Genomic DNA, 19,017 nt, shown 5'->3' on the forward strand with positions numbered 1-19,017 from the left:
TCTCTCTCTCTCTCTCTCTCTCTCTCAATAGTTTCCTTGTATGCAGTTATATAAATATTCTGCACCTTTATTTTTTATTTATATATTTTTTGCACGTCAATGTTCAAGGGCTCAAGAGAGAGAGAGAGAGAGAGGAGAAATGCGCTTTGCAAAAGGAGCGAGAGTCGACGTGTTGTTGATAAATATTCTTCTATTTGTATGATTTTCTCTTAAGCAGTCGTCTGCGCGGGATTTCATCCTAAATTCAACAGCTGAATGTTGAACAGGGTAGCAACTGTCTGGTTTTTCTTACTAAGCAACCCTTATAGGTGGAAAACTCCACGTTTGTTTTTCGTGGTATTGCGTTTGTATGTTGTCTTGTGCTTGCTCTTGTGTATGTAGTATATACAACGTCAACCGAAGTTCCCTGTCTCAAGGCGTTTTCTGGTTTGGTTTTAGATGGAGCTTAATTATATCCAGTTTGGATTCATACGAAGCCAAGAATATTCTGCTTTGGATTCATACGAAGCCAAGAATATTCTGCTTTGTTTTCGACGAATTCAAAGAAATTCTGGCTTGGTTTTAGATCAGGCCAATGATTTTACTGTTGTTCCGTTCGTTGATGCCAAGGAATTATTTTTTACTCTTTTGCTGTCTGGTGAGGCCCAAGCATTTTAAAGATTTTTTAGATTAATTTAATTATCTAATTGCCGTAAATGACTAGAGACGGCGAAAAGACTTAAGACTGACAAGGAAGCTGGCTGCAATTATGAGGGCGAAGTCAAGCTCCCTTGTGATTTATGGTCATCTTCAGTACTTCAATTTTAACCTCTCACAAAGCCAAATGAATTCACCTTAAAACAAAAAAAAAAAAAAAAGTTTTTCAGGAGAGACTTATTTTTATGTCTTATCTCTTTGAGAAAGTTTACTATTTAGTTAGTATCATTTTGAAGAGTGTTGTTGTCATAGGTTTCAAAAATTATAAATTTAGGAAGAATATTGTATAAGTAGAAGAAACGATATTACGCATTTTTTTATTCATCAATTAAATTTCATTGTATGCTCTCAATATTACGAAAAGGGAAATTGCTTCCATAAGAGTTTGCTTTACAGGAAAGTTTTAAGATTTTGCTACGAGCTGAGTTGCCAAGAGTGGCAAGCTAAAGCAGGAGTAATTTTACAATTATTGACATGGAGAAATGTAGAGACGTAGTGATGAGAGAGAGAGAGAGAGATGAGATGGAGGGACGAGAGAGAGAGATGAGAGGAAGGGAAGAGATGAGAGGATGAGAGGTGGAGAGAGGGGGCGCGAGTCGATGAGCGAGAGGAGGATCGTGGAGGGGAGAGAGGATAGAGAGAGAGAGAGAGAGAGAATGCTGTTTTTAAGTAACGAGCAGAAATTGAGACGGGGTTTAAAGGTAAATGCAGTATATTTATGATTTTAAGTAGCAGCACTGAATATTTAATGTGACAACTTGAGCACTTACTTAGTAAGGAAGGATGTAACGTTGTTTGTGCTCTTGTGACTGAGCTCGTGAATTATGACAATGTTAGGGTATGTATCTCTCTCTCTCTCTCTCTCTCTCTCTCTCTCTCTCTCTCTCTCTCTCTCTCTCTCACCTTTGTCCTTCTCCATTATCAGCACCATTCACTCTCTACTCAAGGTTGTGTTCGGAAGGCAGCAAGAAAAAATAAGTCCGTCCATTCAAGATTCTCTCTCTCTCTCTCTCTCTCTCTCTCTCTCTCTCTCTCTCTCTCTCTCTCTCTCTCTCATCATATATATATATATATATATATATATATATATATATATATACTACACACATATATATATACATATATATATACATATACATATACATACACATACACATACACATACATGCATACATACATGAAAGAAGAATCCGTGGTGTTACAGTCACAGAAAACGCCCAATAACAAAAAAGACACTTTGTGAACTCTGAAGGGGAAAAGATGATGACGAAGATGTTTGAGATCAGTGAATGAGATGCCAGCTGTTTCTCTCTCTCTCTCTCTCTCTCTCTCTCTCTCTCTCTCTCTCTCTCTAGCCATTAGCCTCTGTCTGCTTCGTTGCTCACCCTCTTCTCATATACAATTGGCTCTCTTCGACCCTGTCATTGCATACTTTTTTTTTTCATTCGATTCTGATTAGCTGAACACTGCCTTTGTTTTTATGTATCACCTGTCGTCTTTCTAAGATTAGCCACAGTCTCTCTCTCTCTCTCTCTCTCTCTCTCTCTCTCTCTCTCTCTCTCTCTCTCTCTCTCTCTCTGCATTTGACTCACCCAATTAAGTCTTAATAAGGATCTGATTAGAACAGCCTCCTGTATGCATCCGCTGCATATCACTTGTCATTCTTACATCCTTCTTGGTCATTTGCTACCCCACCTCCTCTAACTTCAAGCCGTCCCTCCTCCTCCTCCTCCTCCTCCACCTCCTCCTCCCATCCACGTATCTTGTCTCGTTCTCCCAGTGGTTATCTCATTGGAGGGCACACGCGAAACCCTCTCTGCTTGCCCAGCTGACACGAGATGATTTTCTAGAAGAGAGAGGGAAGGAAAAGGAGGTGAGGGGTGGCGGGCTGATATGAGCTGAAGGGGGTGTTGGCGTGGAATCCTGTTTGGGTAGAGTTCAGGAATGCTAAGTTATAGGACAGGGAATTCCAGAAGATATTGGTAGAAGGGACGCGATCAGAGAAGAGAAGATAGTAGGTTAAATTGAACAAGAGGATTGAGGGGGCCAGACCCCTTTGCCTGGGTTCATCTGAGTGAAGCATAAATATCCTCTGTCTGGTTGATGCTGTTGCTATGTTTTGTAAACAAACATTTTTTATTTTTGTGTTTGTTGGGCTCGTAAATGGAGTATTTATATACGTAGTACATCGAGGTAATGTCAAACCGCTAATTTCTTGACAAGGCTTGTATGTGGGTGTTGTGTTGTTTTGGTTGGATGGGAGACAAGTACCTTCGATTAAATAAAGCTTTCATTTGTTATCTTGGAACTTTATTGTAGTCCTTTGTATGCCATAAACCAAATCATTTCATAAGCCAGAATTTAATTGGTATTCATTATTGCTGCAAGTTACGAGGCTTTTCGCCCTCGAAGTATTTTGGTGCTGCTTTGGTCTCACAAGAAGGCCACGTTTTAATCTTTTGTGGGTCATAATGAGACTTGTTTTTTTTTATGGAAAACCTCCACAAGTTAGCTTGTCTCTTCATCCATTTATATGCTTTAGAAAACATGAATATTTTTTTCGACCATGTTTCTTGTCAGTATTATTCAAGTATTTTGTTTTAGACTATGTTCAAGGATTGTATTATTTGAATTGCAAAAGGATGCTGAGGAGGAGTAAGTGATGAATGTTTAAAGAAGCAAGAGCCATTTTTCGTCTTAGCTGTGTTATTGTAGGTAGTGCCCTGAGCAAGACCTAACTTGAGTGGTCGATGGGCAATATCCAAAGGGATAAATAGGGCACTTAGTTGCAAGGTAGTCTCTCTCTCTCTCTCTCTCTCTCTCTCTCTCTCTCTCTCTCTCTCTCTCTCTCTCTCGTACTAATACTAATTCTTTTCCACTGTCATACAAAATGCAGTCATTTTCATATTCAGTGAAGTTAAGAGGCCGTGTGATTTCTGTTTTTATCCGTTCTTCCTTTCGGTCCAACTACAAGTCTTAATCGCTGACTCCGTTACTGAACACGAGACCTTTTTGAGAGCAGTTCTGTAATTACGTTTTTATGTTTGTTGTAACGTGGTGTATCGTTATTGTAAGTGATCCAGGGTCTCAGAGAACCTAAAAGAGTAAGATTAATGTCCTGTGCAATGGCTTCAAGCCTTCCGTGGGAGTGTGGATGTGCTTTGTGATGGAATGGATGGGACGCTTTTATCCGTTTGTCTTTCTTATTCGAACGAAATCTTGAAGGAGGAGGAACTCTGATGTTGAATAACGTGTCCTATTGCCAAAGGAATAAAAGTATGCGGGATCAACCTGCCTGTACACACACACACACACACACACACACACACACACACATATATATATATATATATATACATATGTGTGTGTGTGTAGATAGATATATAGGTATGTGTGTGTGTGTGTGTATAAATGCTCTGAATTGGCTGTTTCATGAGGGGAATGGTTAAAGGTAACATGATTGCTTTATTTTCCCTTCTGTTGCCAACACATGCAAGTGCATTGCCATTACTTGCACCATGTGCTTCTTTGTATACGTATTATAGCGCCTTCATGTCATAAAATCGCTTAGAGAGAGAGAGAGAGAGAGAGAGGAGAGAGAGAGAGAGACGAGAGAGAGAGAGACAGAGGAGAGAGATTGAGAGAGAGAGAGAGAGAGATGGTGGGGGGCGGGGGCATATTCTTGTCCTGCATAAAAACCCGAAATATCTGAAGTTTGCGAAACTTCGTCACACACTCCTGAGAGCATAAATATGTGATGGTGATCTTGTGATACAGGTTGTAGCAAAAGGGCTGCCCACTGGAGTAGCGTATTGAGCGGTCCGAGATCTGGTCTTGAAAACTTCATCAGTGCTTTAAATGCTACGCGGGTAGAAAGATCGCTCGTGAACTCGCTGGAATTCAAGGTCTGCTCTGTTTTAAGTGGGATCAGTGTGTGTGTGTGTGTGTGTGTGTGTGTGTGTGTGTGTTACGCTCTTCAAGCATTTTTGGATACCGGAGTAATTGTGCTCTAGATAGAAAGGTCAGCTTCGGTATTATTCCTTCAATATTTGGATTTTTATTTTCAATTTTTCGTTTTTGAGAAATAGATGAAAGAGAAAAATTTTTTCTCACTTAACCTTAGTTGCTCTTTCATTGCCAAGACTTGGAAGAAGATCCATTGCTATAAAAAAAAAAGTGGTGAATGCAGCTTAAAATATTTTTGGTATATTTTAGAAACTATAAAATAAGTAACAACTCGATCAACTATGTGTGAGCTTATTTAATAATTTGTATAGTGAAAAGTATGAACTTTAACAGAAAAAAGAACTTGCTCGTCTCTGGTTATTCTTGCAACACCAAGACTTGAGGAAAATTCGTTGCTTTTGAAGATGAGTGATATAAATGCGCGTAAAAGTATTTCTGGAGATTAATGAAGTGTATTTTCTTTGCGGCAGTGAAACGTTTCAATAATGAAATGGGAACTGGACTAACATGGAGCATTTCCTCATTTTCCTTGTGAAATGTGTCAATTGTCTCATCTCGAAGTTAATTTATCATTTTCGAATGAAATAGTTATCTCTGCGATTTGTGATTAACGTGTGGATATTTATTCGTCATAGTAGTAATATCTCCTAATTGGTCAAAACTTCACCTCATATCACTGCATAAACTCGTAAATTCATCCAACTGTGGGAAGAGCAGCTGTGCAGCCATATCCGTCAAGTTTGGGGTACGTTGTTTGTTTTGTCTCGTAATGTCATTGGTCACCAGCTCTTCCAATAAATTACTAATAGATGGAAATAAATCATTAAAACCTAATGGAAAATAAAATGAAAACACACACCACACACACACACACACCATATATATATATATATATATATATATATATATCTATATATATATATATATATATATATATATATACTTCAGGCGAGTTTAATGCATATATACATACATACATACACACACACACATAATTATTAAATATATATATATTATATATATATATATATATATATATATATATATATTATAATATATATATATATATATGGCGAGTTTATTGCGTTTTTATTTTCCATTAGGTTTTAATGATTTATTTCCATCTATTAGTAGTTTACTGGAAAAGCTGGTGAAATAAATGGCATATGATTTCGTCTTTCAAACTCTCCCTTTGAATGTCTGTCGAATTCAGGTCACTGTGAATGTCAGTCGAAGTTAGCCATTCAACTCTGTGTGTGCGCGTAAGTCATACGTGTCTTTTGAGTTTGAATTATATGCGTATCTTATGTGCGTATGCTGTGTAAATTGTGTATTTCTGTACCGAGCGTTCGTTTAATGTCATTTAAGATGACGATATGCGTCAACCAAAGTCATCAGTTATGGAATCTGTAAATACTAGTTGACTGACAGAAGGTCACGATATATAGGAAGGAGCTTGGTCGAATTCCGCTGATGCAGTCTTTGTTAGCATCTCCCGTCTCATGGTAGTGCTTAACTAACCAAATGAACCTCTTCTCTTGCCGATTCTGCTTCACTGACCAGAATGCTGGTGCCGCTGCTTGTTACACTGCCTCTTCTTCCATCCACTCAGTACTGATCTGTACTTTTTTCCCCAGATATGCTTCAAGTGCTCCCGTTCCTGACAAGATGAATGTAGTTTTCTGTTGCTTTACTCATGACCAGGTGCCTATCCTGTTGTCGATGCTGTTAATGACCTTTCTGTTGCTATGACGTTTTTGACTGACTTGCTGTTAACACGCTTGCTGCTGCTTCTCCCATATACATATATCTTCGCAGTTATTTGCTTGCTTGCTATTGTTATGATTTTGGAGGAGGCTGGAAGATGGGGACAAGTCAAAATCAAGGTGAGTCCCGTAGGGGGCTAGCCTGGGCCGTCAGTGCGCCTCATTCGGTCCAACGTAGGCATTACTTAAGGTTTTATGTAGCGTTCCTTCGGCCCCTAGCAGCAACTACTTTCATTCCTTTTACTGCACCTCCGTTCTTATTCTCTTTCTTCCATCTTACTTTCCACTCTCTCCTAACAATTATTTCATAGTGCAGCTGCGAGGTTTTCCTCCTGCAAAACCGTTCAAACAGTTTACTGTCAATTTCCAGCAAAACGCTGAATGGCCTTAGTTGCCCCAGTGCTTGGCATAATGCCACACACACACACACACACACACACACACACACACACACACACACACACACACACACACACACACATATATATATTATAAATCAAGGTGTGTCACTGCAGTCAAAAGAAAGCAGTGTGTTGGTCAGTTCCAGATTGAAGGCCGATTTCCGACTTCAGGGGAGTTTCTGTGGACATACGAAACCGAGTAGTATACCCAGTACCGTCTGGAAGTGATGGCCGTGTACAGTCAAGGAGCTCTGGTCAGGCATATCCAAAGGAGCGTTTATAGAGTCAGTAGAGCTCTGTGGACCTTACGACGGACTTGAAAGAAGCCCAAGTTAGAAGAGAAATCTGATTCGTTTGTATAAGTCTGCCCCTTAGCCCCATACTAATCATTTACTTTGCGTTGTTGTTGTCGTTGCTACAATTATTTTCGTAGCTGTTGTCGTTGCTACAATTCCCTGACTTGTTGCTATTGTTGTTACGACCTGTCGTCACTGGAGGTTGCTGCAACTTTTAATGCGGCCTTGACATTAATACCAATAGTCCCTACTATTGCCGTAGTTGTGTATGCCTGCAATTCTTACTGGTAATTAAGTTAACTCGTATATAGAGCAGCTCTGTAATCGGTTTTTGTTGATGGTACAGTCATTATTACACGACCCTCTTTTCCGTTATCACTACTGCTTCTGTGGTTGCAGATTTTAGGAAAATGGCTTTGTTATCGGTATGACTATATTCACTTTTCTGTCAGTGGAAATTGTATTGTTTTCAAAAGTTGACTTCAAGGACTATAGTTTAAATACTTCATTTAAAGACTATTATTTAAATACAAAGGTTGACGCTGATTGCTTGAAATTTGAATTTCTAAACAGCAGGTGTTAAAATAAGAGGTTGGCCTTTTTATTTATTTCTTATGAAGTTTATGTTGCCTGCATATACCTTACTACGTTAATGACTAAACATTAAGTTGTCTGTCTCTGTAAACATCCAATTGTGTGTGTGTGTGAGAGAGAGAGAGAGAGAGAGAGAGAGAGAGAGAGAGAGAGATCGGATGTGCTGTAGCAGAAGGTTATTAATTTCATCTGGCTGATTTACCCCTAAATCATTACACTCGGCCGCAACTTGATCTCACCAATCTTGGGGTAATGTAAGTAATAGCTAAAACTAAGTCGTGTCAATTTATTGTAAGTTTAGCAGTGAATTATACCAAACAGTTTTGTCTATAAAAATGTAGAGATCTGCATTATTTTCGTCTCTGAGAGAGAGAGAGAGAGAGAGAGAGAGAGAGAGAGAGAGAGAGAGAGAGCCGAACTACTCCGCAACATGGCGTCGTGTGTTGATGACGAGGTTCTAGTGAAAGGGGGTGGGAGATGGGGATCAGGCAGTTGGGCAAGGATTTGGATGGGGGGCTGTGGTTGGGGGTTGGGGTGGAGGTGGGAGGGATCTTGCTCCGTTGATGTGTGACTGGGCCGACCTTCTCAAGGTGATAATATCCCCCCCACCCTACCCCTAAACATCACAACGGCGCTCACCTTTTCACAAACCCCCTCCTCTCTCTCTCTCTCTGAGGAGTGTTAATTTTTGTCTTAACCTTTGCGATTTCAATGTTTTGAATCGTATAGCAAGTTTTCTTTGGGAAAAGTATGTGTGTGTATTTTTACATAGTTATATATTATATATAATATATACTACATATCAGATATGCACTATCACAATATATATATGATCATATATACATATATATATATTATATATATATATGTATATATAATACTAATTATATATATTATATATATATACGCTATATATATATAAGATATATATATATATATATATATATATATATATATATACTATTATATATATATATATATATATATATAATATATATATATATATATACACTATATACATTATATATTAGATATATTTATATATAATAATATTATATATATATCTATATATGTATAATATAAATGTGGTATAATATATATATATAATTATCTAATATATATTATATATATACAGATCAGATTTTATTTTGTTGAGAGCCGCTGTTCCCTTGGGCCTTTACCAAACTAACTATAGATTTAGCAAGATGTTGCTAAAGTGGTAAGGTCAAAATGGTACTGGTCTGATATTATGCTTTTGAATTCTTCTTCTTGTAGTCTATTTACTATTCGGCTGGTTTGTACAGTTCGATTTCTATTATGATTGTTCAGTGTCTTTTCGTATAAAGGGGGCGTGGTTTGGTTAGAAATTGGAGTGGCTTTGTATCGCGCATTTGTCCTGCATCGTTCAAGAGCCGAAGAATGTCATTCTTTTCGTAAATATTGAATTCTGCTGTCATTCCTAATGTTGTTTATTACATAAAGCCTCAAGTGTGATTATTGTAACTTCTTTGGATAAAGTTTGTCTGCGAATTCGGTTTTTTCTTGTAACTTACGACTCCCATCTCAAACTCATATTTTAATTACATGTTCTGTGCTGAGTTTACCGTACTGAAATTTCTCCCGGTCAGATTATTCTTCGAACACAGCTTTTGTCTAGTCATGTTTTGAACTTAACTAAAATCATATTTTAATTATATTAATTCTGTACAGAGACTAAAACTTCTAAAGAAATATATAACTTTTAATTTGTATTCGAGCAGTATATCTGAAGCGAAAAGTATGCATGAGACTTGCGTCTTTAATTCGGAAAACCTTTGTTCATAGAACTGCGTCATCTAGACAAGTTGATAGTTGAAGCCTTGAAGAAAATAAATGGCACAAATGGAGAAAGGTGACATGGTGGAATACTGTTATATTCATACAACCTTACATACATTTAACTCGTTTAACTTTGATGCTGTGGAGAATTAGCGGTTGTATCGCGTATGTTTCAACTTTTTCTTTCTCTGAACTGTTGAATGTTTCAGTCTGCGCTCTCATGAGTTTTCGGTTCATTGCATATATAAAATGTGAACGATTTTCATTTCTGTAGTCTCGAGTTTTTTTTACAACTTTCATTGATCGCTTATAAACAGCTCTCTCTCTCTCTCTCTCTCTCTCTCTCTCTCTCAGATCCTTGGGCGAACTCACTTTTTCTATTTGCACAGATTTATGTACAGTCTTTTATTTTGAAACGTGGTCATCTTTTGTGACACTTCTCTACCATTTGGAAAATCAGAGCTCATGCAGATTATTATACTCGGTCATTCTCATCTTACAGCCTCAGTCATATCAATTTTGTATTCATTTTCATGTTCTAGCCTATTCATTAGGAACAGTGAATTATTACACGAGCGAAGAATTTCCTGGGCATGCATTCACTCTGTGCCCTGAACAAATTCTGTTCTGATTTAATGGGTCATCCCGATCTTGTTCACAAGACTGATTTCTCACGCTCTGATTGGGGATGTTGATTAGAGAATACCGACCTCAACTTTTTTTTTTTTTTTTTTTTTTTTTTTTTTTTTTTTTTTTTTTTTTTTTTTTTTTTTTTTTTTTTGCTAAAAAATATGTATTTTTAAAATGTCAGTTGCTGTAAATTTATATTCGCTCGTTCTTCATAAAAAAATAGTAAATTCATTGGAGACAATTTTGTTGTCTGTTTACTTCAATGACCATGTTGTATTTTTTTTTTCCTACCAAATAACTAAAAGGTATTTCTAAAGTTTTTGGTTCTAAAGCAGAGGATCTGTTGGGAATGTAATTTTTGTTTACTATGCTATAGCTTGCTCATGACCGAAATACACGGCCTAATGACTGTCTTATCTCTTTGTTTCCCTCAAGCCCTGCCAGAATAAGGCATCTACTTACCCATCGCCACTTGCCCGCTCGTTAAGTTATGACTTATTTTAATTGCTTTCGTCAACTGTATCCCCTGGTTAAGGTCAGATAGATGTCGCGAATTGACCCAATATTTACCAGAGTTGCCTACTTTTTGTTTTGCTGAGCAAAAAATGTAATCTGAGTGTCTGTTTTAAAGAATAATATAACAGTTTATTGAGAACATCAGTCTTAAACTCTCTCTTTCAGTTTGTCGATCAAAAGTTTGTATTAATTGATAAGAAACTGTTGCCCTTGAATCTATTCGTATACCCGGCCGTGTTTTCTCGTCTGTCCGACTATCGTACATTATCTAGGGCTGTAACTCTGTCAATGGTAAACAGTGACTTCATACTGGTCATGAAGGCAGCAGACGTCCAGAGGATGCATCTGAACTTTGAATCAAGGTCATGTGAACGAGATCAAGGTCACGGGCAGAGGAAGAAGGTCATTCTTGCCCCGGCCATAACTTGAAGATGCAGAGCTGCCGCTCACTTTGGGTAAGGATGTGGGCGAAGTATGGACCTTTACCCGAGGTCGTTCAATAAGGTGAGGGTCATAGGGAGAGGAACGAAGGCATTATCAGGGACATAACTGCATCATGCAGAAGTTTAGCGTTCATATTTTACACAAAAGTATTGTAGAGCCAGAGGATGGGTCGTGGCACTGAACCAACGTCATTTGGAAGAGGCCAGAGTCACAAGTACCAGTCGATTAGCAGGACTCCCTACCTTATTTCAGTTTTTGTTTTATCAGGACACATGATAGCTTTCTCTCTCTCTCTCTCTCTCTATCTCTCTCTCTCTCTCTCTCTCTCTCTCTCTCTCTCTCTCTCTATCTCCTCTCTCCCTCTCTTCTCTTCTCTCTCTCAGGGGGTTTAGGGGGGGGGGGGGGGGGGGGGGGGCGTTAAGTATGCCGGTCTTTTAAGAAATTAAAATGGAAAGTCTTAGATGTAATTCGGAAAGCACATCTTGCTGCGATCTCTCGTTCTTCCCATTGCATGCATTCCATTTGGGTTCAAGTTCAGGGACCCTTACCATCGCTTTGATCTCCTCGAATATCAAATCCCACAAGGAAACAAGGCTGGCAGTCGTATTTTCTGCCATTTTTCCATTGCTGTCCGTCTAAGATTCATTCATCGCAACTGCAGCTGAACAGGTCCTGGAGAGCCAGACATCCATCTGGTAGTGAGAGTCTTGGAATCTGTTGAGCTGTTGCGCCAAGACTTGCTGGAGGAACCAGGCATTTATTGATTTTTTCCCCTTTCATTTTATATTTTTACGACGTTACGTACCCTTAAGATGGCTTTACTCTTAAACAAAGGAACATCGATTAACCTTGGAAACACAGTAACCGATTAAGCAAAACCTCACGAAACAGAAGAATTTCGAGCTGGAACCACCCCAAAAAAAGGGGGCCGGGTGGATCAATTACTGAGAACAGAACTGACGGTAGAAATGAATATCGTTGGAAATTGCTTAATCCTCGAGGTCTTGCTTACATGATTTGTGATTTTTTTTTTATCTCAGTTTGGGATAGGAGTAAGAAATGCAGTCGAGTCGGGCAAAAATGAGACTAGAAAGTCAGATGGGAGGAGTTTGAATGGAGAAGAAACGGTGAAAGTAACAAGATAAAAGATAGACCCTCTGGAACCTCTGGAAGGTAAAACCAAGGAATAGACTTCTGGAAAGAAGTAAAATGATGAAATTTAAATTTTGTACGCAAAAGAGAAAACTTTGATTTTGTAACTCGTTTTGCTAATAACATTTTAATGTTCTCAAATATTAACCCCCTAAAATTTTTATTCATGCACTTCAATGTTTGGTATTTGGGAAAAGAAACATCATGAGATAAAACTTGACTTCGAATTTGGGTCCTATACTTAGATTCGAATTTGATATTAAAAAGTCTATTTGTGGATCAGTATTTTGGAAGGAAAAAATCTTACGAGTAATTTGACCAATCGTTCTCACGTTGATGTTATAATAATTAAGGCTTATGTGACTATATAAAAAAAAGTTATCTCTCTTGTATGAATTGGTAGACAAATGTATGCATACACACATACCTAACACGTATTTCAATGTTTCATGGAATAGTTGAACAATTTCCTCCTCTGTGGTTAACTTTTGCTTGTCGGAGCATCATCAAATATTATTGCTGTTAATTTTACGGTTAAGGGAATTTCTTTACTCTTTAGGAGGTAGGACATGTGCTGTACCTTCTCATAATTGAACTTGTATATAGTATTATCATTTAAAATCACACTTTAAACCAGGGATTCCCAAACTGCGGTTCATGACCCCCAAAGGGGTCATGAGCCTTGGGGGTCATGGAGGGTCCAAGGTTTTTAAGGAAATTTTTTATGATATTTAGGGATTGTTGTTAGTTTGTATAAAAAAAAACAAGTACATCCTTCTCATTAAAATACATGATTAAATTAGTCCTTGTTATTAAATAAACATTATTATGCAATTTTGTTTGATATTATTGCTCTCTCTGCTGTGATTGATCTTTAATTCATAATGTTTAAATTGTATCTGCGCCATTGGAAATGAGTACATTTTTAGTACGCATTGATATGGAAGCCTGTTGTAGTACATTTCATAGTTTGTTTTCATTTTGAAACGTGTTCTGGCTTCAGTATATAATAATTGAAGTATTATATAATAATAACTTGACTTGAACGAAGAGTGATTTTGTTGTGAAGCGAAACTAATGTGCGAATGTCCTTGTGTCGTTGCAGGCAAGAGCGCCTCCCTGTACGGCGGTGTGGAGGTTGTTCAAGGGGACGCTGCCCCCGGAGGACGACGAGCCGGCGTCGTGAGCGGCGGTCTGCATTGCCAGGACGACCTTGATCACCCGCTGCCCGCCACCGCTACCACAACTACCACCACCACAACCACCACCAGCTCCTCCACAACACCTACTTCGTCCTCTCCCTTGTCCTCGCCGTCATCGACGCCCTCCGGGCCCTCCATCACCACCACTACTACCACCACGACCACCAGTAGTAGTAGTAGTGGGGGCATCACCAACACCACTACCATCATCACTACCGCGACCTCCTCCTCCTCCACCTCCTCCACCTCCACCACCCATTCGTCCTCGGCGCATCTCCACCACAATACCTCCATCAGCAGTAGCAGTAGTAGTAGCGGCAGCAGTAGTAGCAAGTCGTCGCCGCTGTCGCTGACCTCCCTGAAGGCGGCCTGGCGGAATCTGACGAGCCTGGGTCTGGGGTCGTCCTCGTCGCGGCTGCCACACCTCGAGAGGCACGACGTCGTCGGGGTCGTTAGCAGCGAGCCCCACGACTACCGCTACACCCACTTCCCCAACAACAAGCGCCACCCGAAGGAGACCGCCTTCGACGAGACACACATCCACCTCACCCCCGACCTCCCGAACCTACACCCACCCCCACAGGAGCCCCGTCCCGCCCCCGCCCAACCACCACCACCACCACCACCATCACCACCATCTTTCAAACCCACCACCACCACCCACACCCCCCCCCCCACTTCCCACAACCCCTCCTCCGCCCTCGCGTCACTCCGTGGTCGCGGACCCGAGCAACAGCGGGAGCGGCGGCAGCAGCAGCGGGGGCGGCGGCGGCGGCGGCGGCGGCGGCGGCGGCGGGGGCAGCCTCGCCAAGTGCCTTAGGAAACACCGGGAGAAGCAGCAGGCGCGAGCCCTCACGCGGAAGTCGAAGTCCGACAACGCTCTGCAGAAGATCGGCGTCAATGTGAAGTCGCATTCCGACCAGAACCTCCATAAAGTGTGGCTGAACAGCATCAGCATCAGCAATAGTTGCAGTGTCAGCTGCAGCAGTAGCAGCAGCAACAGCAGCAAAAGTAACTCAGTGTTCAGTACGGTGCAATTGTCGGGCGGGAGCGGCGACAGCTGCTGCAGTAGTGGCAGTGGCCTCCTGAACTCTTGTTGCAAAGGGCGGTGTCATCACCACCACCACCACCATCACCACCACCTTCACCACCACCATCAGCAGCAGCAGCAGCAGCAGCAACAGCTGCTGCAACAGCACCACCGCTCGAAGTCCTTGGAGAGGCACCAAGGGACCCGCATCCAGCCGGCCCCTTCCCTCACCAACCACAGACACACCAGATCGCTCGAGAGGAACCACAAGTTCCGACTCGATCTCCGGTCGCTCTACCCTTCCTCGTCTTCCTCCTTCTCCAAAGACGAGCCACCCGATCATCCGGCGCCCCCACCCCCGAGTGTGACGCCCACGCACGTGCCGTGGGCACCGGATGCCGTGGAGGGCGTAAGTATAGAGGGTGGGTGGCAACAGCAGGTGTGGGTGGGCGGGATGGAAGGAGGACATGCGGGCGGAGGCGGCGGTTCCTTCATCAACAAACCCGCCAGAGGATGGCTGCACCCAGACCATCAGCTGGCTGACGAAGGAATCTGCTATGGCGTCAGGGTAAGTCCAGAAATCTGCTCTGTCGTCAGACCTTCTCTCTCCCCTTTGTTGACCCTGTTTTACCCAGTCCTCATTTCTGGATGTTGACCCTGTTTTACCCAGTCTTCATCTCTGGAAATTCGGCCTCCACTTCAGCCTTCCCAATTGTTTCTTTCGTTCCAACTTACCCGAAATTCGTATACAATTCGGATATTTTTCAAACGTTGGATATTCTGTCAGTGAATTAAATAACTAATTGTAATTTTTGTAGCAATGTCAAGATTTCTAGGCCAGTAAGACATTTCAGTTAGTCTAACCAGTAATCTGGCTTTTATCCCTCTCACACAGACTAGGCATTTTAATGGTTTTACTGTCGGATTTCCTATTCCAGCTATATACACACTTTTGCATTAGTTTTTCCCCTACCTTTTTGGATAGAGGCCAATGGCTGGAACGAATAAACTGCCATCTGTAACTGATTTCTTTTGGATCATGTGTGAAGAAAAAAAAGAATGAATGGGGGATGAAATAGTAAACGAATGGAGGATGAAATAGTAAACGGGTAAATAAATTATTGACATTTAAAAACAGTTAAAAATTACATTTAAAAACAGTTAAAAATTACATGTGGTGAAAATAATTAAGCTCAATAAAATATGGGAGAATTAAACTAATAGTAAGTTATCCCAAACCAAGACTGTAGAACCTCATATAAGGTAGTGTTGGCGGAAAGTGATACGATGCTTGACGACATGACTCACCTATCACAGACTGATGGTGATGTTCCATTAAGTATTCAAAATATAACTGAAAGTTGTTGACATCCCATGTGATTGGAGAGGTCAGTGTGAACTGCTCATTACCACACTTTGAAATAATTGTAAATGGTTCTGCACTAATCATTTGAATTTACATTTCATCTGCCACTTATTCGTGGCTGAGGCATCAAGTGTTATCTGCTTTCCTGTAAGTATCAATTTTTATCAAGCGTAATGTCGTATTAAGGGGTGGACTGTTGAGCGCATTTTCCTCTGGCAGTCGTTTTCTGTAATGTGGAAGCAAATCGGAACTATATGGTTATCTTGTATATCTAAATCTCATGTTGCTTCAAGTATGACTTGTCACCTTCTTATGTAGTCTGAATTGGTAGGTGCCATATTTTTAGGACTGCGTTATATTGTCAGTAAGTGTGCCCATTGATACTAGCCAGGTTTTGGCCTTTGTTATATTCTGTCTGATTTCATTAGTTTTGTTAGGGTGTAAATGATCTTGTATTCCCAAGGCAATGATCTGATTGTAGTATTTTGTATAAAAATAGCCAGTGTAGTTTATCTCTTCGTTTTCAGTATGAAAAGAGTTTTCTACAATTATCTTAGACATTTCTATTTTGCTGGATATGATAATTTCGAAGTAATTTAAGACTCTTATTTCATCAAGTGTATTCGCATCAATGTTCGTGAATTTGGAAATGACAGGTACCTTAAATTCGGAGTTCACAGAGTCCAGTGAAAGCTGGGTGAATTTACCGTGCTGTTGATAGCTGTCGCTCAGCTTTAAGTCGGCTTTTTTTTTTTTTTTTTTTTTTTTTTTTTTTTTTTTTTTTTTTTTTTTTTTTTTGTTTTTTTTTTTTTTTTTTTTTTTTTTTTTTTTTTTTTTTTTTTTTTTTTTTTTTTTTTTTTTGCACAAACATCATGTCATCGAGTCAAAGTATTTAGGTGATGAAACAGATAGTATATTTTCCGGCAGAATGAATCATAATTATGAAGGAAATTCTTTCGTAAATGGGTTGATATTCCCGGCAAGACTTAACGATAGATAAGTCTGCTTGGTTATGTGGGAAGCAATAGTCACTCGCCATATAATGCAAAAATGTGTGCATGTATGCTGGTTAAAGCATTATGTAATGGGTTTGGTTAATGTAGGAAAAGGACATTAGAACCAGTAATGATAATTACTTATGCCAATTGATTTATGAATGGTAATCAGCCAGGTCTGTCCGTGTGTGTGTCCTCCACCTTACACACACACACACACACACACACACACACACACACACACACACACATATATATATATATATATATATATATATATATAATATATATATATATATATATATATACACACATGTATATTATGTGTGTATATGTATATATGTATGTGTGTTCTTACGGGAATACGAAACTGCACATTCATAGATGGAGATTACTCGACGCAAAGCAGGCTGAACATAAGCTATTGTTTGACACCGTCCACACGGTGTCTTTTGGCGGATTTCGAAAACGAATCGGCGATTTGTTACCTTGGAAACCATCATGATCAATATATAAAAAGATAAAGTGATGTTCTATGGGTTCAATGCTTCATAACAACACTTCATATCAACGGTATGAATTTGAGAGTACAATTGCGTATTGATACAGTGAACTATTCCCTGTTTGAAGTCCATTTAGACCTGGAAGGTTGAAAGGTCACGGTCACATCCAAGGTCCCAATGTTTATGTCATTGAGGCAATGAGTCCTATGCCTGATTTCATACTTAGCGTTGCTTGCCGCAGGTATACGTATATGCTATATGTGCTTTCTTTTGAAAGCTCATTAACCATGCATGCATTTACTACAAGTAATGATGAAATAAGTTAGTCAACTTACTGCAGGTAATGATGAAATACTGTAGTCAAATTAGTGAAAAACCATGGACTGCCGAGGTACTTTTTGCCTTTAAAAAAGAAGGAAATATATATATAATATATTATATATATATATATATATATATATATATATATATATATATATTTACACGCACAAAAATGACAGGGCGGTTGAATCATGTCTGTTCTTCATGAACTTCCGCGAATGCAAATCTTACAGCAATCCTATAGTAGTGCGTGGAATTAGGTGAAAGTTAAAGCAAGACTCCGTTTTGTTTTTTCCATTATGTCCCACTTAAATAGATCCTGATGATTCTAGAAGTAGTTATCACAAATATAACCGTGCCTAATATTTCGTGCCTCCAAAATTATTCTCTCTCTCTCTCTCTCTCTCTCTCTCTCCTGCCCGGCAGTAAATGATATCAGGTCTTGGGACGATCTTGTAGCGAAGTGAATAGGCAAGAAGCTCGAGGTGCAGCACTTCAGATGTTGCATGAATCGTACTTGTTTGGATTTCTTGCATTCTTTCTTCTTTCTTTCTTTCTTTCTTTTTAATATGGAAGTGTTGTGATATCCTAAGCCTTGTGGTCTTTCATAAGAGCAAACTGGCTTTAATGATTTTTATGCGTAACAAGAAAATAGATCAATAGATAGATTGAGGGAGGACTTCATATTATTATCGCCATAGTAGAATATCTTGTTTTCATTCAGAAAAAAAGATATGTAACCCTTTCAGACGTAAAGTAATTTCGGAAAATTGATATTAATATATTCCAAATAACGTCCACCCTACGGTTGCCATCGTGATTATGGATCATGGCAGTTATCTACATAAAGGCGTTGATCCCTTCTCCGGGACTTTGAGGGTCTAGACTCTAGAGAGAGACTTCCAGCAGGTAATAACAGTAAACAGGGCTTCTGCCTTTTAAGATGCGATGGGAATTTTCTTGTTAATCTTGACTCTAATTGTTTCCAGTAAAATCATGAGATTTTTAAATTCAAGTACAGTATTAGATTAAGAAAGAATAACGTGAATTTTTATCTAGTTTTGAAAATACTAAAAGGAAACTATTATCCTTTTAACCAAGACCTAATTAGGGTAATGGTCTGTTTTGACGGATAGTTATCTCTGCTGTCAAGGGTTGCGCCAATGAATCGAAGCATTCCATGGTGTCACTCGTTGTTTACTTGAGTTTGGTATTTGGTTGTATAATTGTGGTGGTCATCATTGGCCTTTTTTTTTTCGTGTGTGGTGGTACCGATTTGTAATATACATATGGGTGAGACTGTCTCGGCATCGGGCTCTTA

General features: G+C 39.5%; 1 protein-coding gene and 1 long non-coding RNA gene across 3 annotated transcripts in view; both read left to right on the forward strand.

Annotated features, from left to right (window-relative positions):
- Window positions 1-13,522, forward strand: part of LOC135210895 (uncharacterized) — a 434,957-nt gene extending 421,435 nt beyond the window's left edge. For both annotated transcript variants that reach the window (XR_010313589.1, XR_010313590.1), the window contains one exon: window positions 13,385-13,522. This is a non-coding gene — a long non-coding RNA (uncharacterized LOC135210895). The remainder of the gene's footprint in view (window positions 1-13,384) is intronic.
- Window positions 13,523-14,155: 633 nt separating this feature from the next.
- LOC135211347 (SHC-transforming protein 1-like) overlaps window positions 14,156-19,017 on the forward strand; it is a gene marked incomplete at its 5' end in the record, with an annotated part of 50,508 nt that continues 45,646 nt past the window's right edge. Inside the window, one exon of the mRNA XM_064244662.1 lies at window positions 14,156-15,079. Within this exon, the coding sequence (XP_064100732.1) occupies window positions 14,156-15,079 (924 nt within the window). The remainder of the gene's footprint in view (window positions 15,080-19,017) is intronic.

Source organism: Macrobrachium nipponense, chromosome 4 (assembly GCF_015104395.2).
Source record: "Macrobrachium nipponense isolate FS-2020 chromosome 4, ASM1510439v2, whole genome shotgun sequence".
Lineage (NCBI taxonomy): Eukaryota > Metazoa > Arthropoda > Malacostraca > Decapoda > Palaemonidae > Macrobrachium > Macrobrachium nipponense.